A 27,778-nucleotide genomic window follows, 5' to 3' on the forward strand; every position below is an offset into this window, starting at 1 on the left:
GGGGGTACTGGGCATTAAACCCAGGAATGCTTCACCACTGAGTCACATCCCCCACATCTTTTTAGTTTTTATTTTGAAACAGGGTCTCTCTAAGTTGCTTAGGGCCTCACTAAGTTGCTGAGGTAGGCTTTGAATTTGTAATCCTTCTGTCACAGTCTTCTGAGTTATTGGGATTTCAGGCATGTACCACCACACCCAATTGCAACTGAATTTTTAAAAATCAAATTTTAGGGTAGAGAATGTAGCTAAGTTGTAGAGCACTTGTCTACCATGTGCAAAGCCCTGGGTTTAAACCCTCAGTACTGAAAAGAAAAAAAAGTCAAGTTCTAGTCATTTATAATGACTACTGTACATGCTCTTTAAATCTACCTAAAAACCCTAAAAGAGATCAAACAGCCCTAAACACCAGAATGTGTTGACACTGACTATCATCCACCAGAAATTCTAAAAAACTGTTCCTCTGATTGAACTGACAAGCTTATCTCAAAAGCTCACTACCACTAAGTTACTGTCATATAAAGTGGGTCATATAAAATGGGGTTGAAAGATCAGAAAGGGAATTGAAATGGGAATTATTATGTATCTTTAACAATTTTGCCACTGCTAAAAGAACTGCCTTTGGGATGAGACATGATTCAAAGGAAGCAATCATCACATTCCTTCTTTCAAGAGGGAAGAAGCCCCAGGGACTTACTCTTTCCTTCCATAAACCACTACACATAAACTGCTTCCTTAGAACACTGTGTTGACCATGATGTACACAAACCACACACACTGTGATCTGGTAAAAATCTAACTCAATCACTTCTTGGATTCAAAAGGCACACCAGGGTTCTTTGATAGATGGACTGTGTGATTAAGATTGTGGTGACCAGAAGTATAGCCATGCTGTTGAGAGTGGATGCCTGGGGAGTAGAGAGTGAGGGCAAAACTGGCTTTACATTACTTTTGGAGTATTAGACTTTCTTTCTTAAGAAAGCATACTTTTTCCTTTTATTATAAAAAATATCTCAGACTCATGAGGTAGAAAGGACTTGAATACTCTAAATAACAAAGACTCCAGATGTACAGCATTCCTGTCTTGTCTGCAGATGACTAATGCTATTTTTAACAGTCATTCCCTGAGCCTTTCCCCAGCTCCCAAAGGGATTAGTACCCAAAGACATTTCTTTTTTTGGTATCCGGAACTGCACAGGTATCTAATAAACTGTCAGTTTGAAGAAGAAGAATGGTCCTCCACTATAGTTAGTTCACATGAATAAATTCCCTCTGATCCTCTGTGTACCATTTGGAGATCGTCAATCCTGGTATTGACTCCAGAAGCCATTTCTTTCCTCTCCTGTGGTGTCTCAGGACAGGGATAGAGTGAGGCTCGGAACCTGGAATGTACAGACGCAGCCTTAGAAATATTGAAGTTTCTAAATATGATTAAGGCAGACTGATGAGTTAACCAACACTAATTATTTCTGTTAAGTGGCCTGTAGGTAGAACAGTATCATTTGAACTCTTTGTGTGGTAGGGAGGGGGCAGGTACTGGGGATTGAACTCAGGGACACTCTATACTTGGGCACATTCCCAGTCCTTTTTTTTTTCTTCTTCTTCTTCTTTGAAACAGGGTCTTGCTAAGTTTTCCATTCTGGCCTCAAACTTGTGATCCTCCAGACTCAGCCTCCCATGTACCCAAGATTACAGGTGCATGTCACCACACCCAACAATAGTTGAAAATAGTTGAATTATTTTGACATTCTCTGTAGCTATGAAATTTCCCTGAGACTTAAAAAAAAAAAAATTAAACAAATTATACTATAAACCATTGGAGAAAAATGGAATGGAAAAAAATTCTGCTTATAAGGCAAATTTTAGAAAATCTAAGGCCGCGGTGTCTGTGGCACTACAGTGGTCTATGGATCCTGTGTCCCAAAAATAAAGGAAACTATTTTTGTTTTGTGGTGCTGGGGACTGAACCCAAGGCCTTGTGCTTGCACTCCACATTCTACCACTGAGTCACACGCATAGCCCCAGGACACTGTGGAGTTTTGTTTTTAAGTACTGGGGACTGAACCCAGGGGTACTTTATCACTGAGCTGTATCCCCAGCCCTATTTACTTTGAGACAGGACCTTTGCTAAGTTGCTAAGGCTGGCTCCAAGCTTGCAATCCTCCAGTCTTAACCTCCCAAATAACTGGGATTACAGGCATGTACCATTGTACCTAGTTGAAACTGTGGGTGGGTTTTGTTTTTGTTGTTGTTATTGTTGTTTATTTAGAGACAGGGTCTCAATGAGTTGCTTAGGGCCTAAGTTGCTGAGGCTGGCTTTGAACTCTCGATCCTCCTGCCTCAGTCTCTCAAGTTGCTGGGATTACAGGTGTGTGCCACCACACCAAGGCTTGAAATAGTGGTTTTGGCTATTTTTTTGAAATAGTGGACCTGGCTATTTTTTTTTTTTTTTCCCTTCTTCTTCTTTTATTTGGGGCAGTACTAGGGATTAAACCCAGGGTCTTGCACATGGTTATGCAATTGATCTACCACTTATTTATGCCCCCACCCCATCCCTTTTTATTTTGAGGCAGAGTTCTTTCTAAACTGCTGAGGCTGGCCTCAAATTTGTGATCCTCCTATCTTAGTTTCCTGAGCAGATGAGATTATAGGCATGAACCACCGTGCCCAGTTTGGACTATTCCTAAATGTTTAAAATACAATCTGCACTTCACTATTCTGAATCCTAAGGCTCAACAGTTAAATAACACAGCTGTGCCATATGGGATGGAGGCAGGTCTCTCTTACCCTTCACAGATTTTCTTGACTCTGTTTTTCAGCTGATCGCCTTGGAAGAAAATGATAAACACAGACTTGTGCACGTAGTCACCCTAGGCCCCAGAAGCAAAAACCAAGAGTTCAGACCTCTAAATCTGGGTGAAAATATTTTAAACAACTAACGTTCTGTACAATAAAGGAATAAAAGTAATCCTTTAAGGATATGGTACTTTAACCACTACTTAAACAGGTTAAGCTTCATTAAGAGAAGAGCTGTCCTATAATCTCTAATTCACAAAAATCGTTCCCAGAAACTTGATCTAGAAGCACAATTAGCACGATTTAGATTTATTTTCCAATGCAACTTTAAATCTTATATGCCCTGAATGACAAAAGTATAGCAGGGAAGAAAGAAGGAAGCTAGTCCCATCTGTTCTGGGGCTTAGAAAGTTCCACAAAAAGGGGGCTGAATAAGTATAAGGAACTGAGTCACTGGGGAGAATGTTGATGAATCATGAATCATGGTTGACTCATGCTAATTTAGACCCAGTGGGAAAGGGGGATAGGAAATCAATCCCAAATACCAAATTTACACCTAAAATATGATACAAGGACTAGAAGGAAAGATCAGAAAAAGATAAGGTATACATGGTGCTAACTAGGACTATCTCTGGCTATCTGTAGTTTCTCATACTCAGAGTATGTACTGCTTTTACAATAAAAAACAAAACTTTAGAAGGATAAAAGAAGTGAAGAAAGTTATGCTCAAGAGTCTTAAATTTAGGGTTGGGGATGTAGCTCAGTGGTAGAGCTTCCCTAGCATGTGTGGTGAGGCTCTGGGTTCAATTCCTAGCACTGTGGAGGAAAAAAAAGTCTGAAGGCTATCCTGGGGTCTATTCTTTGTGCAGCTGCTCTGTTATAGAGATCAGCCCTCCCCTTTCCTGGATTTGTTGATAATATAACCTTTCTATTGCCAAGAGGAAACTTGACTGAATATTCCAGAGAACAGCTCCATATTAGGTGTGACTGAAGATTACAATGTTTCCACAACACAAGTGTCTTCAGTAAGACTCACACTGTACCCCCCAATGTAAAGTGATTCACTTTAAATATCACCACAATCCTACTCAGTATGGAGAATAAAAGTCATAAAATAGTTGTACTATTCAACCAATCTGAGAAAGCTCAAAATTCAATCTCTTCTTAGGTAAAATAAAGAATACTAATTTAAGAAATTCCTAAAATAATCTAGAACAGAAAAACCAACTCTAGACTTCTAAATAACATTAATACAAAAATGACATGAAAATTTTTGCAATACATTTAGCCTTTGTTTGTAATCCCTAAAATCAGGACCCATCATGCTCATGTAGATTTAGGTTATGAAGGCTGTCCCATTATGTCAAAATGCCAAGATGTTAGGCTGCTCCTACTTTCCAAAGCACTAGATGGGAAAGATTATCCTATCTTCTAGATTTTATGTATTTTTTTTATTTTATTTAGAGACAAGGTCTCCCTAAGTTGCTTAGGACCTAACTAAATTGCTGAGGCTGGCTTTGAACTCACAATCCTCCTGCTTCAACCTCCCAAACTGCTGGGATTACAAGTGTGTGCCCACCAGGCTTGGCTACAATAAATATTTTTAAACTAAGTTTCTGATTTTCCCAACAAACAAGTAAACAATAAAATCTTACCACATAAAATTTCACAAGCTTATAAAGATCTGTTTAGGAAACCTCTTCTTTTATGCATGAATATGACCAAATTTGGAACAAGATGACTTGCTTTTAGTTAATTTTTAAATAAGGCAAATTTTCTTTCAGTCCCAGACTAGTAACAGGAAATATATACAATTAAAGTTTAAAGTAATTGGAAAAAAGCATATTTGGGTAAAGGTTGAAAATAATGTATATGTCTTGTGTATATTAGACACACACAAAGTGAGAGTTATACCAGAGCAGTCCTTCAAGTTCTCAGATCAAAGCAGGGGTAAACACAGGGATGCTCTGTGGAAGGGTAGGATTCAGGTGGCACCATGCTATGCTACTGGTCTGGGCACCCTTTACAAGACCTATTCCACAGGATGCAATTTCCTTGTCTTACAGTCACAGGATCCTCCAGGGGGTTCTCGATTTCAGCCTGTCTCAGGAACACATTCCCTCGGCATACTCGCCATAGCATGCGTTCAAAAGTAGGGATACGCTCCCGATTAATCACACCAGCCACGAATCTGTGGGCAGAAGAAAAACCAGATTAGGAATTCTATTTCATGTCAAGGGACGGGAGGTTTTGAGAAAAAGGAAAGTAAGAGAAAGGCAAAGATTAAACACAGGAGACTATCTGTTGTTATGTCAAAAGGGCTGCCAGAGCCTTATTCCTGACTGTACTTCCAGACCCAGAAGAGGTTTGACAGACAACTCAATCCAAAAAGACTCAGAAACACCTCTCAAAAGGATCAGAAGGTAGCACTTCCTTGTAGCGAGTGAACCCCTAGCTTCATTGCTCTTTTGAACAGCAAGGATGAACATGACCCTACTGAGAAGGTAAGGCTGACGTGGTACTTACCCAAGTCTTAGAGGCGTGCCTCTTCCCATCTCACTTGGCTCCAACAGGGATGAAGACTCTTCCAACAGGTCTGGATCCGCCATCTGCTGATGATGCAATTCAGCCTGAATTCACAAATCAATTAATATCTAATGAAAATAGTTAGTGGCATGCAGGGAACGAGGAACCAGGAGACTTTCAGAAAATAAAGATGGGAGAAGGGACACCAAAAGATAAGACACACCCAAAAAAAAAAAAAAAAGAAACAAGGGAAGAAAACAAAGAAAATAAATATGAGGCAAAGAGAGCATAATTGCCCCAGTAAAGCATCTGGGCAAATGGTTTCAGAAATGAGGAACAAAAGAAAAACATTAAGTGATGGTGACATGTATAAATCTGTTACTTGGTGGAAGCCATTTTCTCTCTGATGTTTCCCTGAATGAAATATGAAAGTGCCAGGAAAATACCTTTACTTATGGACAGGAAGTTGAAATGTCTCTCTCTTTTGAACAAAAGTGTAGTACACAGAGGATATTCTTAATATTTAATTTCTAGGCAGCTATAAAATGCCTAGAATTTGCCCCATATGACAAAGTTGAAGGTGGAGTCTCTTTCCAAGTGAGAAACAAGGCACTGTCACTGTCTTGAACATGGTATGACCTGGAGAAAGACAGGAGTATCTCCAAGGCATCTGAGTTTTCCAGACCCTTAGACAGACTATGAAGACTCAGCACAGTCACATATAGAATGCCCTAAAGCATGGGATTTAAAGAGTATTTCTTTCTTCAAAAGGATAAGAGGCACAATACCTAGGCAGGTCTATGCCTTCGCTGCATATTTTAACATCCTATCTTCTGACCAGGAATCTAGGAATATTTTTAAGATTCATATAGGTTTTACAGTGGAAGGATTCTTGAGATCACAGCTCGAGAATCAAATGAAAGTCAGGTGGGATGGTGCACACCTGTAATCCCAGCCACTCAGGAGGCTGAGGCAGGAGAATCACAAGTTCCAGCCCAGCCTCGGCAACTCAGTAAGACCGTGTCTCAAAAAATAAAAAGGTTTGGGGATGTAACTCTACTACCCCTGTGTTCAATCCCCAGTACCATTTTAAAAAAAAAAAATCAAGTAAAGTGAAGAAAAAGTAACAGATAATAACCTAACCCAGAGCTCCCGGGCTGGTGCAGTTGATTAGATTTAAAATGAGTTCCACCATGACAGTTTATACAATGCAATGAAGGAGGAGAAGGATCTTCCCACATGGAGGTCTATAGCTCCTTACCTCTCTCTACCCAACTCATCCTGATACACGCTTTACTCACATCAGAAAAGAGAAGCTGCCTCCAAAAATAAAGTCCAGTCAACTTCACTGCTTGATCTCCCCAACTTTAACTTCCATATTGCTTGACCAAAGACTAGAAGTAGCCAGAATAATCTTTTTCAAAAGCAAAACAAAAAGGAAAATTTTTCCTCTATCATTTTCATTATAAATTTCAATTTGACTCTACTCCCATCAACGTTATCAAAAAATGCCACATGGGAACCTCACTTGATAAAGTCACAAGATCATAAATGCAACAAGGCGGGGGGGATACTAAGTATAAACCAGATAAGACTAAATAAAAAAGTGAAAGCAACTGTTTTGGGAAGTAAGGATCAAGGCTAATCAAGGGGGGGAAAAAAAAAAAAAAAAAGAAGGCACACCAGAAGGGCAAAAAAATACTGTTATGACTTAGAAACTAAAATGAGATAATGGGAACAACTGGTTGCCATCTGCCATCATGAGGAAAAATGGGATTCTATTTAAAATAGGCTGACTATAAGCAACTTTTTTTGTGCAGATCAGATGACATTTCAACTTGTTCCTGGAATATCATTTGGCAAAAAACAGTGAAACAGAGTGCAACTCACAAGACTCCCTCCTATGTGCCTGTGTGGTTCACAGAACCTGGTTTAAGTAAATCCCAAACATCAGACACAGTACAAATACATGCATCCTAAAGATGACAAATGATAGAACAACAAACAGCATGTAGCAACCATACTACTCCAAAGACTATATCTTGAGACTCTCCAAGAATAAAAGCAACAGAATTAAAATTAAGCAGAAACTTCAATATTCTAAACACTAATTTCATTACTTGATATTAAGAATACCAAGTCTTAGAAAGTTTAAAATTCATAATTTAATTATGCCTGATGGGAAACTAGGAGGACCAGACCCACTAACTAAGGGTATTTTAAATAGAAAGCATGTTGTTAGGCATCAAAAAAAAAAAAAAAAAATCAGCCGGACACGGTGGTGCATGCCTGTAATCCCAGTAACTGGGAAGGCTGAGGCAGGAGGACCTCAAGTTCAAAGCCAGACTCAGCAAAAAGCAAGGCACTAAGCAACTCAGTGAGACCCTGTCTCTAAATAAAATACAAAATAGGGCTGAAGAGTAGTTCAGTGGTCGAGTGTTCACTCCCTTGTACCAAAAAAAACAAAACCTTAAATCACAGAGAACCTGGGTTCTCTAATAACAATAGTAATATTATCACTGTTTCTCTAAATTATTTGCTATGTTCTACTGAGTTCCCCTGCCCCCATTTAGAATGCTGAAAACCATGTCTTAAAACAAGTAGAACAAACTTTGGTTCTGTTTCTATAGCATTTAAGTAATAAGCAGCACATCCAGGCCAGCTACATCAATTACTAAAAGTAAACACTTTTACCTTCCATCTACATGAAGAAAGAAATTACATTTCATCACTTAAGGTATTCACCCCAGCCCTAAAGGAGATGGCAGATGGTTAAGGAAAATAAAGAAAGCAGATGGATGGAAAACTCAGAAGGAAAGGAAGGCAGGGATCTGCATGCCATTAACCATTACTTTTCCAGTCTTCTTTACGTTCTCATATGTTATGGTGCTTATGGTAAAAGATGCAGAGAAATCTCTCCAGCTCTTACAGCTCTTCATAAGCAAGAAGACTGAGAAAAGGATAATCATTAACAAGTCATTTTAAATGCTCTGGATAAGAATGGCTACGTTGATTTGTAATCATCTTAAATAGTAAGACTATTCAATATATATTTACTTTTCCCTCACTAAACACCCTGCCAATATTACTCATACACCTAAATATGAAAAAGAATCACCCTGATTTAGCCATTTTCTGCTAACTCATTATTAATTACACATTCACCCAATTATTAAAAAGAAGAGGAGTTTGCAATTAGTAGTGTTTTAGGCCATTTGCAAACACTGCAATTTCAGGCATGGAAGAAAATCTCATGAAATCTCAGTTTTCAATATTTGAGGGTCCCAAGTTTGCTCACCTTTTGCATTATTTAATGTGCACTTGCATGCACACATGTGACCACTCTGTGAGGCCCAGCAGCAGCAGGGCAAAGTCTATGGAAAGGAACCTGACTGAGGCTGTGAAATAGTGGCAAGAACGGGCACAGTGTTGACAGTGCACTTGGAGAGAAAAGGCAGAGTGATTTTTGCCAGAAGCCTTTGGGCACTGCTATGAGTGTCAGGAATGAAAGGTGAACTGATGGCAAAGGCAGTGGGAGAAGCTCTCATGGTCAAGGCCCCTTCAGAGCCTGGGGAAAAGAGTTTTGTACAAACAGGAAGGTGAAAGAAATTCACCATGGAAAGGTCAAGAAGGTCACGAGGATCATGAATCCGCTTTCTCAGGATGGGCATTTAATGTTTTGATTTAGTAAGCACAAAGTAAAATTCCTAAACCCCTAACTTAGAATTTTTAAATCGTATATCATCTTTCCAAGTAGTTCTCTTAGTTTATTTTTACTCTTTTTTTAAATTAGTAACTTAGTCACGGGCAACTGCACACATTTGTAATCCCAGCTATTCCACAGGGTAAGGCAAAAGGATCAGAAGTTCAAGGCTAGTCTCAGCAACTTAGGGAGACCCTGTTTCAAAATAAAAAATAAAAAGGGCTGGGAATGTGGCTCAGTATTTAAGTACCCTTGGGTTCAATTCCCGGTACCAAAAAAATAAATAATTAAATTAAGTTAAGTTAAAAAAAAAAAAAAAAAAAGGCTGGGGATATAGCTCAGTGCTACAGTACTTGTCTAGAATGTGTGAAGCCCTTGGTTCAATTCCCAGTACTAAAAAAAAAAAAAAAATTAGAAGCTTAAATAACTACTTCCCTTAAGGGAGCTCATTTGTCCAGTTATGAGTTTTTATTCAGAATTTCTCTCAAAATTAACCAGAATAGCCGGGCATGGTGAGGCATGCTTGGGAAGCTGAGGCAGGAGGATTAAGAGTTCAAAACCAGCCTCAGCAAAAGCAAGACACTAAGCAACTCAGTGAGAACCTGTCTCTAAATAAAATACAAAATAGGGCTGAGAATGTGGCTCAGTGGTTGAGTACTGCTGAGTTCAATCCCCGGTATCCCAAAAAATAATAATAAATACATTTTTTTATAAAAATTTAACCAGAATAAGAGGAAGCTTCCTCCAATCCTTAAACTCAGGAGGTCATGAAAGATATTTTCATATATCATAGCAATATCCCAATAGTGAACTAAAGGTCACATAAGATGGAGAAAAAAAAACCTGAAGATAAAAGAAATAAGTTCAAGATGATGCTAAAAAGTAGGGGAGCTTTGACTATGAGGCCAGGTATAGACTGGATCTGTGGACAGCCACTGAGACATGTTTAGGAAAGCACCCATCTATGAACATATGGAGCACTAGCTCAGGGATATTTCATAATAGGACTAACTGTACTTCACAAAGAGTAGGGGTGTGTTATAAGCTCAAGGAATTAACGAATAAGACTATAATAATGTTTAGGTGGTGAGCATACTGGAATTCCACATTCATTTGTTCACTGAAACACATGCCTGTTGCAAAAGGTCTTAAAACACTTAAAGGAGTTAATCACATAGTCCCACACCCTCTAATGCAATGATACTGGGGACTAGGGAAAGACATTACACCAGTCTCAAAATTCTCAACATGGTGAGCAAACTGAAAATTCACACCAAACCTCTGTTGATATACAGCCAGATTCTGATTCTTGGAAGGACCAGGAAATTAAATTCACATGAGCTTTGCCACCATTCTTTGCCTCCACAGATCTTTTCAATTAGAATAGCTTCTCTGAATTAAATCCTTACTTTTGAATGTATCACATCCTCAGCAGAGTTGCTCTCGACTAGCAGTTTTGAAACTTGAATGCTTCAGAATTACCTTATTAAAACATTTGACTAGACCCCACCCCCAAGATTTCTGACTCCATGGGTCTGAGTTTGATTGATCACTTATATTTGTTTTATTTTCTTTCTTTCTTTTTTCTTTTTTCTTTTCTTTTTTTTTAAATTTGGTACTGTGATTAAACCAGGAACACTTTACAACTAAGCTACATCTCCCTGGTTCTTTTTGTTTTCTGAGACAGAGCCTTGCTAAGTTGCTGAGGTTGGCTTTGAATTTGCAATTGTCCTGCCTCAGTCTCCTGAGTTGCTGGGATTACAGGCACTGGACTGGGCAATAATCTGTACTTCTGACAAAAGCCCAGGTGAGGCTATTACTTGCTGGTTGGAGAACTCTTGCTCCAATCCAGAGAGTTACAGAGAATTGATCTCTTCTCAAAAGACAGAAATTAAAAGTAAAGCTCAGCATTTTTGTGCACACCTATAATCCCAGCTATTCAAGAGACTGAGTCAAGAGGATCCAAGTTTGAGGCCAGCCTTGGCAATTTAATGAGACACTGTCTGAATATTAAAAATAAAAAGGGTTGGGGATGTAGCTTAGTCCTATAGAACCCCTTCATCCAAACCCCAGCAAAAAAGAAATTAAAAAAGTAAAACTGAGAACATATAAGATCCTAATTAAAATGGTCCATCTATATTTAAAAGCTGTTTTTAAGCTTTTTTTTGAGGAAAAGGAAATAAACTTTACAAGAAGGTACATTGAGCAGCGATTAGAACAATCTCTGGAGTATCTAATGTTTCTAATCTGGTGGCAAAGACACTTGTCAAAAACAGAGTTACTAATATTTTAGGCTATCAGAAAAACCATATTCAGGTTGAGAGTTAAGACTCCTCCCCAGGTTTAATTAGGAGAAGGAAGCTTTCTACAAGTCTGACTCCAAGTCCTTCCATGGGAGCCCCCTTGGCAAGCTGTCATCTGGCAATTTAGTCATCTACATGTTTAACCCAGGAGCTTATTGACTTTTTTCCTTATAAGATAATTAAATTGCATTTATATAAAAATTCAAACATGCATCCTACCAATACTTTCATATATCACATGAAAAATTTTAAAAAATCAATGTGACATGCTAAAAAATGTGCCCAATGGTTGATAAACGAACACAGAGAATAAAAATTTTTTTGCTGACAAAAGATTTAGAGATTAAACTTTTGTTATTTTGTCTGTAACCAAATGTTTATTTCTTCAAGTTAAATTGCAAGCATATACTTACCTTCTAACATATAAATATAATGCAAAATTTCAACTATGTGTATACAATGATTTAGGGTTCCTTTCCCCATCTTGAGATGAAAAATTGCAAAAAATGTGAAAATATACAAAACTATGATTGGCTGTGTACTGCATGAAAAATGGAACATAATCTGACATTTCTTCAACTAAAACAGGATGCAAAAATGGTATTGCTTCCAAACTAGCAAATTAAAATAATTATTGGAATCAAAATATGGCCCACTTGTGCAGGTTTATATCAGCTTTCTCAAACACTAAAAGAAACAATAGTCTGACCTCATCAAAAAACTGCTGAGTTTTGCGAAGTATAAATTTTAATTCAGTCAGTTCCAGGAAGTTTCTCTTCAGAGCTTCCTGGTTTGTGTTGATTTCCTTCAGTTCATTTTCAATCTTCTCAAAATTGGCCTACAGGGGGGAAAATAAATTAACTCAAACTAAGCTTAATATGCTGCTACTCTGAAAGACAGTAATCAATTTATCTCACAGAACTACTGCCACACCAATAGGTCAAAGATATATTATACCTACCTAGCAAAGGATGATTTACATTTTCTTTTTGCAAAGTTTTGCTTACAAGTCTTTCTTTGTCTATAGATTCTATGGAACACTCAGTAAATTTCTTGAGTAATTGAGATGGATAATATATTATCAAAAAACTCAGTGGCAATTCATTTAGTCTATGAGGTTAATAAGCTATAAGACAAGGCGAAATTAATCCAATAAGCACTCAATAAACATTTCATTACTAGCATATGATACTATCTGAGATACTGTTTGATACCATAAAAAAGAGAATTCACTTCAATCCCACCTATAGGAAACTTAAAATCAATAGAAAATGCTCACAAAGTTAGCAAGAATTACCTACTCAAGAAAGTAATTCTGGCATTTAAGTAGAAAGAAACTTATCTGGCTTTCTTAGAATTGTTTACCTCTAAGTCAATCATGTCCCGAGGGAAGGGCACTTCTGGATTTTCGCCAGTGTCCATAATTGGGATGTTAGCTTTTCTTATCTCTTTCTCAACAAATCCTAAAATGATAGAGTCAAAAAAATACATGTCTAGCAGCATGCCTGGAATTGCCATTAGCGGAGGAGGGGGGAAGGGGGCCGGAATCTGGCTACAAAGAATTTCATTCTAAGAAAGAACCTTCACATAAAAGAAGCACCTTTTTTCTCCATATCCCTCTCTTGTACTTCACATTCTCCAACACTACCCCAAAGAGGTCGGTTAGTTCCCAGCTGCTTTCTTTTCCTCTTCGAATCTTAAAAAACTGGACTTCACCAACTTCAATTCTCCACCCTATGCAACTGCTTCTCCAAGTATGAGGAGTCCGTTTTCAGATACTGTAATAGGTCAAGGAGAGCTCCAGAAGAGTGCCACTAAGTATTGGATAACACAATACTGTAAAGCCACTCTAGATCAAAAGGGTTTGTTAAATTTGAAAACAATCAGACCAGTAAGCATAAAAAATAAAAATAACACCAGGCATGGTGGCGCCCGCCTTTAATTCCAGCGACTCAGGAGGCTGAGACAGGAAGATCTCGAGTTCAGAGTCAGCCTCAGCAAAAGCAAGGCACTAAGCAACTCAGTGAGACCATGTCTCTAAATAAAATACAAAAGAGGGCTGGGGATGTGGCTCAGTAGTTAAATGTCCCTGAGTTCAATTCCTGGTACCAAAAAAATAAAAATGAAAAAACATAAAGGACCTAAAACACCAAAAGAGAAACCAATATTCCAGGGGACAACTACCAACATTTTTTTTTTAAAGTGGGGACCAAATTCACCCTATCAGCTAACTAAACTGGTTTGGTAAAATGGCAAGAGCATGGGTTTGGAGACAGACAGAACAATCTGGTTTAAAATACTGATTCCATCACAACTGCTTATGTTCTTGGGTAAATCACTAAACCTCTCTGATCTTTAGTCTCCTCAATTATTAAATGAGATAATACCATATTAAAGGAATGTAGTGGGAAATGAATGAAACAAAGTATTCATTCATTCATTAGTATCCTAGCCCTCAACAGGAACTTAATGAATGTTAGTTTCTTTTCTCATAAATAGCTCACCTTAAAAAGTAGTTCTGATATCTAAAATTGATGATGCTGAGTCTTACCACTCAGAATTCTGTAATGTAGTTGTACTGTTAAAATCCCACAATAACCACAGTGTTTTTGGCTTGCAGGCTCTTGTCAGAACAGGTTTCCAGTAAGCACTACCTACCCCAAACTCCACATAATCTATATGTATTCATCTTAAAATATGATCACAAGATTTTTCTTATTTTTCTCACATATATTTCTATTGAGAGGACTAACATCTAATCTAAGACAAATGATTCATTATAAGAACATCATATAAGACCAACAGGAACATACGAAGTTTTCGATCCATTTCTTCACATCTTCTAACTTCATTCACAAATTTCCGCTGGAAAACATTCACATCTGGATTTAACTGAGAAATAAGAACATAATACCAAGCATTCAAATACTGCATCTATTTCCTCTGTTCAAAAGTGACACATACTGCAAACTGAAAACCTAACTTTGAGTCACTGTATAATCCAACACTAACCAAAACTGTTCACTGATCCACATAAACTGCCTTGTGACTGTGCTAAAGCTGGAACAGAGGTAAATGGGCAAAGGAGCCAGGCACAGTGACACACACCTATAAACCCAGCAACTGCAGAGGCTGAAGCAGAAGGATCACAAGTTTGAAGTCAGCCTCAACAACCTAGTGAGACTGTCTCAAAACAAAAAATAAAAAGGGCTGGGGATGTGGCTCAGTGGTATAGCTCCTCTGGGTTCAAATCCTAGTACAAGGGGGGGAAATAAATAAATAAATAAACATATATATATATATATATATATTTTTTTTTTTTTTCCCTTAAAGTCAGGAATAAGACAAGAATGACAGATACATCGCATTCTGCCCTACTTCCTTATGAACAAAAATCTCAGTTGCCAGGTATAGTGGCGCACACCTGCAATTCCAGTGACTTGTGAGGTTGAAATAGGAGGACTGCAAACTCAAGGCTAATCTCAACAATTTAGCAAGGCCCTAAGCAACTTAAGAAGACCCTACCTCGAAATAAAAAATAAAAAGGGCTGGTGATATAGCTCAGTGGTTAAACACACCTGGGTTCAATCCTCAGTACCAAAAATAAATAAATGAAATTATTATGGAAGAGCACGGGGACCAGAAGAGCCAAGACAATTATGATAAATAAGATGGGAAAACCTGTATCCTACACAATATCAAACCTTAGTATTAGGCTATAGCAATTATAGTATTGCTTTAGAACCACAGCAATAAAAAACAAGCTAATTGACCAGGAGAGAACCCAGAAACAGATGCAAATATGTATGAAAACCTGGTATTTTAGAGAAGAGATCAAAAGTAATAAAATAATATAACTACTCAAAAAGTTGTTTTGAGATAACTAGTTTTTCACATGGGAAAATAAATCAGACCCCTACTTCACTCAATTCATAATAATGAAGTCCAAGTAGATCTGGGCAGGGTTGTGGCTCAGTAGTAGAGCGCTTGCCTTGCATGTATGAGGCACTGGGTTCAATACTCAGCATCTCATTAAAAAATAATAATAATAAGTAAAAAAAAATACTTTTTAAAAAGCACAAGTAGATCAAAACCTAAACATAAATACTTTTAAAATAAATTTCACAACAAAATACAGAAAAATGTATTGCAAAAAGAAAAAACAGGAAATAACAGAATTAGAAAGTCACTTTTGTAAGTACTACTGTAATCATTAACGCAAGAAAGGTTCAGTCAAGGGATACAAAAACTATTTAGAGGGCTGGGGAGATAGCTCAGTTGGTAGAGTGCTTGACTTGCAAGTATAAGGTCCTGAGTTCAATCCCCAGCACCACAAAAAAAAAAAAAAAAAAAAAAAAAAAAAAAACTATTAAGAGGGGCTGGGGGGACTGCTTAGTTGTAGTTAAACTTACTTGTAGCTAAGTGGTAGAGCACTTGCCTAGCATATGTGAGGCACTGGGTTTGAGTCTCAGCATACATATAAACATAAAACATAAAAACAGCATACATAAAACAAAGGTCCATGGACAACTAAAATATTAAAAAAATAAAGACAGGCTGGGGTTGCTGGTAGAGGGCTTGCCTCACATATGTGAGGCACTGGGTTTGATCCTCAGGACTACATAAAAATAAATAAATACAAAATAAAGATATTGTGTCCACCTACAATTAAGAGGTATTTTAAAAAACTATTAAAATACAAAGGGGTCTGGGGATATAGTTCAGTTGGTAGAGTGCTTGCCTCGAAAGTATAAGGCCTGGGTTCGATCCCCAGCACCACAAAAAAAAAAAAAAAAGATACAAAGGTTTTGGGGAATAGTATACTCACAGTCTCAACGAATCAACCCATATTATTTATTAATCACAAAAGGAATAAGAAATCTTTACAATGAAGAAATACAGTAAACAATACCTTAATCAAGTGATCGAATTTATCTTCACTAATAGAACAAAATGACACTGCGTGCCTTCTAACATACATTGAAAAGGACATTCATGTATGTAGTGTTCTTGCCAAAAAATGTTTAACTTTTAAAACAAATAATGAGGAAACAATTAGACAACTCCAAACTGAGGGGCCTTCTCTAAAACAAATGGACTGGACTCCTCAAAAATATTAATGTTGGGGCTGTGGTTGTGGCTTAGTGGCAGAGCACTTGCCTAGCATGTGCAAGGCACTGGTTTCGATTCTCAGCACCACATAAAAATAAAGAAAACAAAGGTCCATTGCCAACAAAAAAAAATTTTAATATTGTAGAAGACCAAATGCCAAGCTATACTTATGTAGAATTTGAGAAATAGACTGCATTTCTCCCTGGCTATTCCTCACCAGCCCTTTCAGTGGTTCTTTTTTTTTTTTTTTTTGGCGGTGCTGGGGATCGAACCCAGGGCCTTGTGCTTGCAAGGCAAGCACTCTACTGACTGAGCTATCTCCCCAGCCCCCTCAGTGGTTCTTTATTGATAATTTCACCCTGTGTTTCTCACTCCTTCCTCATTCCATCAACACAGGCTTTAAAAAAAAAAAAAAAAAAAAACACACACACAACAAGCACCTTGAACCTATAGCTTCACAGGACATTATTTGAAACAACTGAGGCAATCAGAATATGACTGTTCATTATGAAACTGCATTAATGTTAAATTTCTTTAATGTGATCATTGGATTGTGGCTATCAAAAAAATGTATGAGTCAGGCATGGTGGCACACACCTATAAATCCCAGTGACTCAGGAGACTAAAGAAGGAGGATCACAAGTTTGAGACCAGTCTTATCAACTTTGAAAGGGCCTGGTGCATGCCTGTAATCCCAGTGGCTCAGGAGGCTGAGGCAGGAGAATCATGAGTTCTTAATCAGCCTCAGCAAAAGTAAGGCACTAAACAACTTGGTGACACCTGGTCTCTAAATAAAATGCAAAATAGGGCTGGGGATGTGGCTCAGTGGTTGAGTGCCCCTGAGTTCAATTCCCAGTTCTGCCCCCACCAAAAAAAGAAAGAAAGAAAGAAAGAAAGAAAGGGCCTAAGCAATTTAGCAAATAACTGCCTCAAAATAAAAAAAAAAAAAAAAGAAAGAAAGAAAAATTTAAAAAAAGAAGTGGGGATGGGGCTCAGTGATAGAGCACCCTGGGTTAAATCCCTGGTACAAAAAAAAAAAAAAAATCTCTGAATGTCCAGAGCTAGGGAGCCAGAGTCAGTGGTACGCATCTGTAAGCCCAGCAACTCAGGAGGGTGAGGCAGGAGAATTTTTTTTTTTGTTTATAACTTTTATTTTTTTAATGTGGTGCTAAGGATCGAACCCAGTGCCTCACACATGCCAGGAAAGTACTCCACCACTGGGCTACAGCCCCAGCGCCAAGGCAGGAGAATTTTAAGTTCAAGTCCAGCTTCAACAACTTAGTGAGACCCTGTTTCAAAATAAAAAAACAAAATGGGATGGGAATGTAGCTCAGTAGTAAAGTACCCCTAAGTTCAGTCCCTAGTACCAAAATATATGTATAAAATAAGCAAAAGGAAAAGAAAAGCCACAGTCTGGAAGAACTTAGGAGTAAAGGATCAGAAAAAGATCAGTATGCAGAATACATGGAAAAAAAAAAATGTTTTTTAACAAATTCCAAAAGTCAATAAGCAAAAGTCAAACAATTTAACTGAAAAACAAGTAGACGAAGCCAGGTGCAGTAGCACACGCCTGTAACTGCAAAGGCAAAGGAGGCTGAGGCAGGAGGATCATCAAGTTCAAAGCAACTTAGGGAGGCCCTAAGCAACTCAGAGAGATCCTATCTCAAAATAAAATATTAAAAAGGGGCTAAGAATGTGAATCAGTGGTAAAGTGCCTGTGGTCTCAATCCCTGGTACACACCCACACACACACAAAAAAAAACCCAAGCAGACTATACAGACACACATTTCATGGAAGAGGAAGCCTATATGTTCAACAAACAAATGAAAAGATACCAACTGTACTAATGCAGAAAACACAAATTAAAAACCACAATAAGATATCATTTCATACCCATCAGATTGGAAAATGTAAGACTAAGCATAAAAGTTCTGACAAAACTGTGGAATGACAGCACTAATGGGAGTGTGAACGGAAAGGTACTTTCATTGTGAAACACACTGTGACAACATCTAACAAAGATGCACACAACACTCAGCAAAGACCTTTCTTAGTTATAAGCCCCAGAGCAGCACAAAGATAATACAAAGATATCATTCTCGTTTTTTCATGAGTATTCAGTGAAGTTTTCTTTTATTTATTTTGCAGTGTTGGAGACTAAACCCAGAAACCTGAGCATGCCAGGCAAGCACTATCACTGAACTGTATCCCCAGCCCTCCATGAAGTGTTTTTTTTTTTTTTTTTTTTTTTTTTTTGCGATGCTGGGGATTGAACCCAGGGCCATGTGCTTGTAAGGCAAGCACTTTACCAACTGAGCTATCTCCCCAGACCCCCTCCATGAAGTTTTGCAGAGGCTCATGATGCATACCACAACAGAATGAATGATGAAGTAGATATGAGATCTATCCATCTTCTAGTGATTCAGACAAAAAAAAAAAAAATGTAAAAACAGGGCTGAGTGTAGCTCTTGTCTAGCTTGAAAAAGGTCCTAGGGTCCCTCTACAGTATCAAAAAAAGTAAAAGAAAAATCCACACCACTCTTATTAGTTTTTGTTTGGAAAATAATTATTTTCAGTAAACACTTTTTTTTTGGTATCAGGGATTTAACTCAGGGGTACTTTACCACTGTGCCACATCCCCAGTCCTTTTATTTAATTTTTTATTTTGAGACAGAATCTCACTAAGTTGCTGAGGGTCTTGCTAACTTGCTGAGGCTGGCCTTAAACTTGCAATTCTCCTGTTTCAGTGTCCCAAGTCCCTGGGATTGCAGACATATGCCACCATAACCAACTCATAAAAACATTATTTATAATATGTAGTCAGTTTATCACTGCAATTTTTTGTTGGAGGTACTGGACATGATATTGTAGGTACTACCTCTCACACACTAGGCAAACATGCTACTACTAAGCTACATCACCAGTACTTTTATAATTTATTTTGAGACAGGACTGAAGATGTAGGTCCATTGTAAAGCACTGCCTAGCATGCCAAGGGCCCTGGATTCAATGTCTAGTATGGGAAAAAAACAACCAACCAACCAACATTGTTTCTGAAATTTGTCTTTTTTTTTTTTTTTTTTTTGGTGCTGGAGATTGAACCCAGGGCCTCGTGCTTGCAAGGCAAGCACTCTACCAACTGAGCTATATCCCCAGCCCCCGTTTCTGAAATTTGATCATGTTTGATACAGGCAGCTCTAGTTCATTCCTTTAAACTCCTGTATAGTTATATTAAGCACATACACAGTTGATCAGTTTTTCCTGCTCATGAACATTTTTTTTTTTTCATGAACATTTAGACTGATTTTAATTATCAGTTTTATAGTGTAGACTCTTGTATATGTTTTCTGGTATAATCTATGAGATAGTTTCTCTAGGACAGTGGTTCTCAAACTTTTTGTTCTCAGGACCTTTTACACTCTTAAAAATTATTTAAGGGTCTGGGGTTGTAGCTCAGTGGTAGAGAGCTTGCCTAGCATGTATGAGGCACTGGGTTAGATTCTCAGCAACATAAAAATAAATAAAAAAAGGTCCACTGACAACTAAAAAAATATATATATTAAAAAAATTATTTAAGACCCCAAAGAACTTCTGCTTATGGCAGTTATAGCTATCAATCTTTCCTGTACTGGAAACTAAAATTGAGAAGTGTTTAAAATATTTATTTATTAAATCATTTTTAAAATTACAAGGGCTGGGGAGATAGCTCAGCTGGGGAGATAGCTCAGCGAGGCAAGCACAAGGCCCTGAGTTCGATCCCCAGTACCGCAAAAAAAAAAAAAAAAAAAAATTACAAGCAGGCACAGTGGCACATATCTGTGATCCCAACTATTTGAGAGGCTAAGGCAAGAGGATTGCAAATTCTCAATCTCAATCTCAAAACAAAAAAAATAAAACATGCTGGGGATGTAGCTCAGTAGCACAGCATTCCTGGGTTCATTCCTCAGCACTCAAAAAAAGAAAGTTTTTGCTGAAGGATATATATAGTAGGATACCATTATATAGTTTTATAACATAAAAAATTAGGACTGGAGCTATATAGCTCAGTGGTAGAGCACTTGCCTAGCATGAAGCCCTGGGTTTAAACCCCAGTATCAGAAAAAATAAATAAATAAATAAATAAATAAATAAATAAATAAATAAATAAATAAAATTATACTACATATTATTTAGTGATAAATAAATACAAAAAATTTAAAAAGACATGGCAATAAGAAAAAATGACTATACAATTATCTCAGGGGAAGAAGGGAGAGAAATGGCATAGAAGAATCTGCAGGAATGTATAACTCTTATATACATAGCAGAACCATAAGTGTTCATTATACTATTCCCTATACTTATTATTTTTTTTTTCTTTTTAGATACTGGGAATTAAACCCAGAGGCAGTTTACCACAAAGCTACATCCCCAGTCCTTTCTATTTTTTATTTTGAGATGGGTTCTCACTAAATTGCCCAGGCTGGTCTCAAACTTGCAATCTTCCTGCCTCAGCCTCTCAGACTGGTGGAACTACAGGTGTGCACCACCGAGCCTGGCTCTATACTTACTTTGTATGACTGAAACAAATAAATAGAGGAGAAGGATTATAGCTCAGTTGGTAGAATTCTTGCCTCCCATGCAAAAGGCCCTGGGTTCAATACCAAGCACAAAAAATAAATACAGTTTAAGTAAAAGGTAAGAAGACGATAGATGTTAAGAAAGGAGATACCATAGAACTAGATGAAGAAATGCAAATTAAATATGACAGGTCTGACTTATGTTCCAAGTCTAGAAAACTGGAAGAAGGGCTGGGGTTGTAGCTCAGTGATAGAGCACTTGCCTACCACATGTGAGGCACTAGGTTCAATCCTCAGTACCACATAAAAATAAATTAATTAATTAAAGGTACTGTGTCCATCTATGACTAAAAATATACTTTTAAAAAAACTGAAAGAATATTGAACATAGAAAGTCATGATAATGAAATAATTAGTGAAAAGTAAGGTGCTGAGAATCAGACCTACTGATCCTAAGAAACAGAACTGCAGGAGGACAATAATCTCAGAGCTGAAATAGCAGGGATGGTGTCTAACAAGTAAGAATCAGAGAAACAGATTCTGGGACTCATTGAATAAAGGTGAAAGATTTCAGACTAGACAGATCACCAAAACAAGTAATAAAGAAAGTTGTGGGGTCAGAGAAGCTTACCCAGAGAGAACAGAGATATTGGTAAACACTGACCCCCAAGGTGGGGACAGGGAGGATCGAAGAAATGCTAGAAGATAAAGAGTTCATCAGAATAAAAAAGAAATTGATCAAGGAGAAGAACAGTTAAAGAGAAATGGTTCAAAGAGAATGAAGAACAAGACAAAGTCACTGAACTACATTCGTCCAATTTCAGCTCAAACTGAGAAATTGAAAGCTTGCCAATTCCAAGAGGCCTACATTAATTAGTTCCATCCTTTTGTTATCACCTCTCTTTCATTCATCTATTTATTTCAACAAATACTGACTGCGTATTTGACTGATTGAGTATTTGAGTATGGACACGAGATACAAAAGACACAAAAATGAGCAGGACATGGTAGGGCACGCCTATAATCCCAGGAACTTGGGAGGGTGAGGCAGGAGGATTACAAATTTGAGACTAACCTTAGCAACTTAGCAAGGCCCTAAGCAACTTAGAAAGATCCTGTCTCAAAAAGTGCTGGGGGGCTGGGGAGATAGCTCAGCTGGTAAAGTGCTTGCCTCACAAGCACAAGGCCCTGAGTTGGATCCCCAGTACCACACACACACAAAAAAAGTGCTGGGGATGTGGCTCAAAGGTTAAGCACCGCATATTCAATCCCCAGTACAAAATCCTAATGAACAAAAAGAATGCCCCTGTCTTCATGCTGCTTAGATAATAGAGGAGAAGGATTATAGCTCAGTTGGTAGAGTCCTTGCCTCCCATGTACAAGGCCCTGGGTTCAATACCAAGCGCACATGCACACACACACACACACACACAAAGGATAATAGAGGAGAAAGACTTAAATCAACCACTCCCACTGATAAATATAAAATCACGTCAACAGTGAATATTATGAAAGAGAGGACATGGAGTTTTGAGATGGTGTAACAGGAGGATCAGGGTCTGGAGTGCTGAATTATTAACTTCTCCCTCCTTTTAGCAGTGTATATTATGCCTTCCTGAACAGATTATAAAGCCCATGAGGCATGAATTTTTTATTTTTAGTGATGGTGATGAAACCCAGGGCAGGGCCTCACACATGCTAGGCAAGTGTTCTCTTTACTTCTAAGCTCTATCCCCAAGCCTGTTCATTTTCTTTTGCTATCTTCTCCAAGTGCTCAAATAATGGATTAGCAATATATGTTTAGCTATACACTATAAATCTGTAGGGATGCCTAAGATTTTTTTTTTAATTTTAATATATATTTTTAGTTGTTGATGGTCTTTATTTTATTCATTTATTTATATGTGGTGCTGAGAATAGAACCTAGTGCCTCACACATGCTAGGCAAGCACTCTACCAGAAAGCCACAATCCAGCCCTTCAGATTGTTTAAAAAAAAAAAAAAAAAAAAAAACAACCTACTGTATGGAAGAATGATAACAATTTTTAAAAATATCTTATTTATGTGTGTTAAAGAGCCCCCAGAGCAAAGTGAAAGCCTTTAAAATGCTAGAACAGGCTAGTAGGAATACTCTTCTGGCATCCCAACAATTACTTTAAAAGTGCTTAGGATGACTCAAAAAAGGAGCTAGCAAAAGCATGGAAGGGCTGCACAAAACAGTCTCACCTCTGAAAAGAGAACTTAAAGCAACCAATAGTAAGCCAGTGCTAAAATGTTCTTTGTTTTGTTTTTGTTTCTTTGTGGTACTAGGAATTGAACCCAGGGTCTACCACTGAGCTACATTCCCAGTCCTTTTTATTTTTTATTTTGAGGCAGGGTCAATAAATTGATTGGCCTCGAACTTGAAATCCTCCTGCCTCAGTCTCCCAAATAGCTGGAACTACAGGCATGAACCACTGCACCCAGCCTAATATGATAATTTGCAAATAAAAAAACAAATCATTCATGATAAAGTCATTGGCCATGACAAGAAAAAGTGAATACAGTAATCAAGAAGCAGCCCCATTAACTACTTACATCACGAAATTGAACCTTTCCAAGTTCTCCTAATTCACTGACACAACAATAAGCAGCTTCTGACTGTAGAAATAGCTGGGCAAGCGTCATCTCCTCACTCCGGAAAAGCTCCCCCATGGTAGCAGAAAGTAGTCAACTGAGTATCTGGAATTTGCTCCAACCTGAGGGAAGAGAGAAAATGATATGACTTTGGAAATCACCTGTAGGACTAAAAACAACACTCCAATGAGGCTCTTTCATTTTGCATTTTTTTTTAAGTTGTAGACAGACACAATACCTTTGTTTTTATTTACTTTTTATGTGGTGCTGAGGATCAAACTCAGTGCCTCAAATGTGCTAGGCAAGCCCTCTACCACTAAGCCACAACTCCAGCCCTCTGATAGGTCTCTAATAACTGTTTTTTGGGTGTTTTGGGGTTTTTTTGGTCCAGGGATTGAACCCAGGGGTGCTTAATCACCAACCCACATCTGTAGCCCCTTTTTATTTTTTATTAGAGATAGGGTCTTGTTGAGTTGCTTAGGGCCTCACTAAGTTGCTAAGGCTAAATTTGAACTCTCCATCCTCCTGCCTCAGCCTCCTGATCCACTGGGATTACAGGCAAGCGCCACTGTGCCCGGCAACTGTTTTGATATCTTAGAAAGATGGAAAAAGAGTAGTCTGGTGTGCTGGCTGAGGCAGGAGAATAGAAAAAGTTCAAGACCAGTCTCAGCAACTTTCCAAGAACCTGTCTCAAAATAGAAAATAAAAAACAGGGCTGGGGATCTAGCTCAGTTGGTAGAGTGCTGGCCTCACAAGCACAAGGTCCTGGGTTCAATCCCCAACACTGCAAAAATAAAATAAAATAAAATAAAATAAAAAATTTGAAAAAATAAAAAAAACAATGGGAAGGTAGTTCAGTAGAAAAACACCCACAGGTTCAATCTCCAGTACTGAAAAAAAAAAAAAAGAAAAGAAAAATTGCAAAAGCAGTTACTGAGTCCAGGACTGCAGTGTCAGATGTAAAGTCACTTCCTCCGCAGTCAACATCAAGATCAAATGACAATACTTGGGGCAACCCAATACATAAGAATGTATACGGATTAAAGATAGGAACTGGGAACTCCAAACAGCTCTTTAAATATCCTGGATATAATATGAGAGTGACATTCACACTGCACAGTTTTTTTGTTGTTCTTGAGCAGAAAACTAACAGAAGAGATCTTGATTAATTTTTTTTCTTTGTGACTAGGAATCAAACGTAGGGTGTTGCACATGGTAGGCAGGTACTCTACCACTGAGCCATACACCCAACCCTTGATTGTCCTCTTATAAAAGATGTCTGCATCCTTACTAGTTTTCTCCCCTCCACTGACAATGCCCATTAGGCCAAAGCTCCAGCACTAACCTAAAACTATGGCTACATAAGGGGTTTAACCTTCCAGACTCCTCAGAAAATATCATTCCTCCGCTAAGGAATCCTAATAACTACTATCTAACAAAAAGGAGACTGCATATTAAGCTCAATTTGAAATCAAACAAAACAGGAACACATCTGTAATGACAAAGCAATTTTAACAAGCCACAGAGAAAAAGCTTTCCACGTCTGTAGCTTTCTATTTCTCATCCCCATGGAGGAGATAATTACATTCTTCCAGTCAAATTTTCTCACACAAAAGCCAATAAAGGTTTCCTTTTTGGGAAAACACTTGCCGCGAATGAAAGACAATTGGCGCTATCAGTGGTCCTGAAAGTGTAATTATTTATTCCCAAACAGCTAATGTAAAACACTGGACTCTACAGTATCTAACCGCAGCAAAACAAACACTATTTTTAGTATCATAAGGTCATACATACTCCCTATTGATAAGTGAGACTGACATAAAAGGAAGATTCACTATTCTGGAAGGCTGGGAGACATATTGAGAAATCTGAAGAACAAAACCTTTCTGCATTTGATGTTCAAGGCGGCAAACACACACACACACACACACACACACACACACACACACTCCAATATAAGTAAAGATTTCTCAAGAGACTGTGGGTTGATTTTAAGACTGTGTACCTGAATCATCCAAATCAGCTGTTACCAGCCCCACCCCATCACGTTCAGTAAGGATAGAGTCCACAACCTCCAAACGCATAAAATTATGCTTGCTCAGTATAGTCCAGGGGCTGCCAATGATGGTAGCCTCCAACGAGTGGCCTCCCTCTTGTTTTTTAATGATTACAGATCTCCCTAGAATCTCTAGGGAATCTCTATCCCACTGGAATCAAACCACTGGTTTCGCAAAATGAAACATTAAGAGCAATTCTGCAAAAGGTAAGTCCAAACAGGGCGACCCCTGCGCCCTGCCTCCAAGGAACTCACGGCGGTCATCCACCAAGGTATTATTCACATGCTTCATTTCCTTGTCCTACCCAGCGAGAAAGGAGGAATTCTCTGGACTCGGGCACACCTACCCCTGGGGTAAGGGAGAAAAAGGAGAGGATTCCCCAAATTAGGAGACCCTTCATCAAGCACCCCCGATTATTCTGCCTACCCAAAAACAACTTCAGTCCCTCTACCTCCTCCTTAAATGGGGAAGGGGATTCAGGTCTTTTCAAAAGGGCAGCGAACCTCCGGTTCCTCTGCCCAAAGGAGGGGTGCCCAAGGTGGGGGATGATTCCCCATTTTCTCTCAGAGCCCTAAGATCCCTGCTCATTCCTTCGACTCGCGAGAGGGATATAGAAGGATTTCCTGCGTTCCTCGAAGGCCGCTCCCGGACGCACTATACTAATGACCCCCGCTCACCTCCGGCCGCCGGCCCAGCAGCCGCCGCAACCAAGCTAGCAGCCTCCGCGGCTCCGGGTAGCAGCACCTCGACGTGCGTGCGTCAGCAAGACCCCGCCCCTGCGCCCCCGCCGGCCCCCGCCAGCCCCCGCCTCCACGATGACCTCATCGCAGTTGACCAATAGGGTGCCGTCTCGCCCGGGCTGCCGCAATGCGGATTCGCGGGGGCGGGCGAGCCTCAGTCTGGTGACGCCATCTTGGTCCCTGCGCAATGACTCCCCGCGGTGAAGACTGACCCGAGCGAAGCTAGCAGTGGGGGTGGGGGGGGGTGGAGCTGGGTGCTGGGTGCTGTGGGTTTCCGAGCCCTTCAGGGTCCCCTCTCTATAACACTTTTCTTCAGGCAAGCTGCCTGCCCTTCTTTATTTTGCAGATAATTGATTCACACCTTTTTCTTCATGAAGGAAAGGGTGACATCATTTAAGAACTTTTTGAGGGCTGAGATTGTTGCTCAGTGGTAGACCGCTTGCCTAGCACGGTGTGAGACACTAGGTTCGATCCTCTGCAGCACAGAAAAAAACAAATAAATAAAAAATAAGGGTTGAATTTAAAAAAAAAAAAAAGAACTTTTTGAGAGCTTTAAGAGTCTCGTATGCTTAATATGGAAAATACACGATTGGACTGGGAGTGCAGCTCAGGGGTAGTGTTCTTGTCCACCACTATGCGAAGCCCTAGGTTCAAATCCCAGCACCATAAACACAAAAAAGTACATGATTCATTCCTTCCAGCAACCGCCCCAGGGTTTATTTTTCTCAAAATAATAGGAAAAACCTCAGAAGACCATATGTTGTGAAAGTCATGTCTTCAATCATTTGACAGATTCCTGTGAACCCCTTTGACTGCTTAGGGGTTTTCAGTTCCTCAAATTTGGTATAATCATATTTTTAATGCAAAATGATTATTTTTAAAGCTCCTTTTTCAAATGTCAAAATGTCAATAATTATTGCTTCCCTCCCTTCTGTGAAAAAGGAGTAGGGATCCCAGGTAGTTTGCAATAACCAGAATCCTATCAGGAAGAACCCGGAAAACCGGTTATTCGATTCTACGTGGGTGGGTGGTGGTGGAACTCTATTGAGATTGAAGTATAAAGAGGGAGATATTTCAGATTAAAAACCAGTGCTGATAATTTTGTCTTCCTGGCAAAAGCATCATCAACCCTGCTTTAATAGCCTAAACAAAATAATGAAGGGCAAAAATGGAAATTTTATTTGAATCTTCTGTCTCATGTTGTAAGTGAAGATACACCTTGACTTCATTACAATTTTCTTGATACGCAGTGTCTTGGAAAGATCCAAACCACCTTCTCTTTTCTCTGCTTCCTATTTTTCTCAACTTTCCTGGCAAGGCGGATAGGGACCCATATTTGAAAACCTGCCAAGTTTTAGAGGACTATTA

The 27,778-nt window shown here is 38.7% G+C and overlaps 1 protein-coding gene across 5 annotated transcripts in view; it reads right to left on the bottom strand.

Annotated features, from left to right (window-relative positions):
- Atp6v0a1 (ATPase H+ transporting V0 subunit a1) overlaps nt 1–26,448 on the bottom strand; it is a 58,944-nt gene extending 32,496 nt beyond the window's left edge. Inside the window, exons 1-9 of one of the 5 annotated variants that reach the window (XM_047544342.1) lie at nt 26,348–26,448; nt 23,575–23,735; nt 14,139–14,217; nt 12,691–12,788; nt 12,035–12,163; nt 5,320–5,423; nt 4,858–4,984; nt 2,785–2,867; nt 1,286–1,379 (exon numbers count right to left, since the gene is read on the bottom strand). In XM_047544342.1, the coding sequence (XP_047400298.1) occupies nt 1,286–1,379; nt 2,785–2,867; nt 4,858–4,984; nt 5,320–5,423; nt 12,035–12,163; nt 12,691–12,788; nt 14,139–14,217; nt 23,575–23,691 (831 nt within the window). In that variant the 5' untranslated portion in view covers nt 23,692–23,735; nt 26,348–26,448. Of the gene's footprint in view, nt 1–1,285; nt 1,380–2,784; nt 2,868–4,857; nt 4,985–5,319; nt 5,424–12,034; nt 12,164–12,690; nt 12,789–14,138; nt 14,218–23,574; nt 23,736–25,924; nt 26,005–26,347 lie in introns of those variants that run through there. The other 4 variants (XM_047544341.1, XM_047544344.1, XM_047544343.1 and 1 more) reach the window with 4 other exon arrangements.
- Nucleotides 26,449–27,778: the final 1,330 nt, after the last annotated feature.

Source organism: Sciurus carolinensis, chromosome 3 (assembly GCF_902686445.1).
Source record: "Sciurus carolinensis chromosome 3, mSciCar1.2, whole genome shotgun sequence".
Lineage (NCBI taxonomy): Eukaryota > Metazoa > Chordata > Mammalia > Rodentia > Sciuridae > Sciurus > Sciurus carolinensis.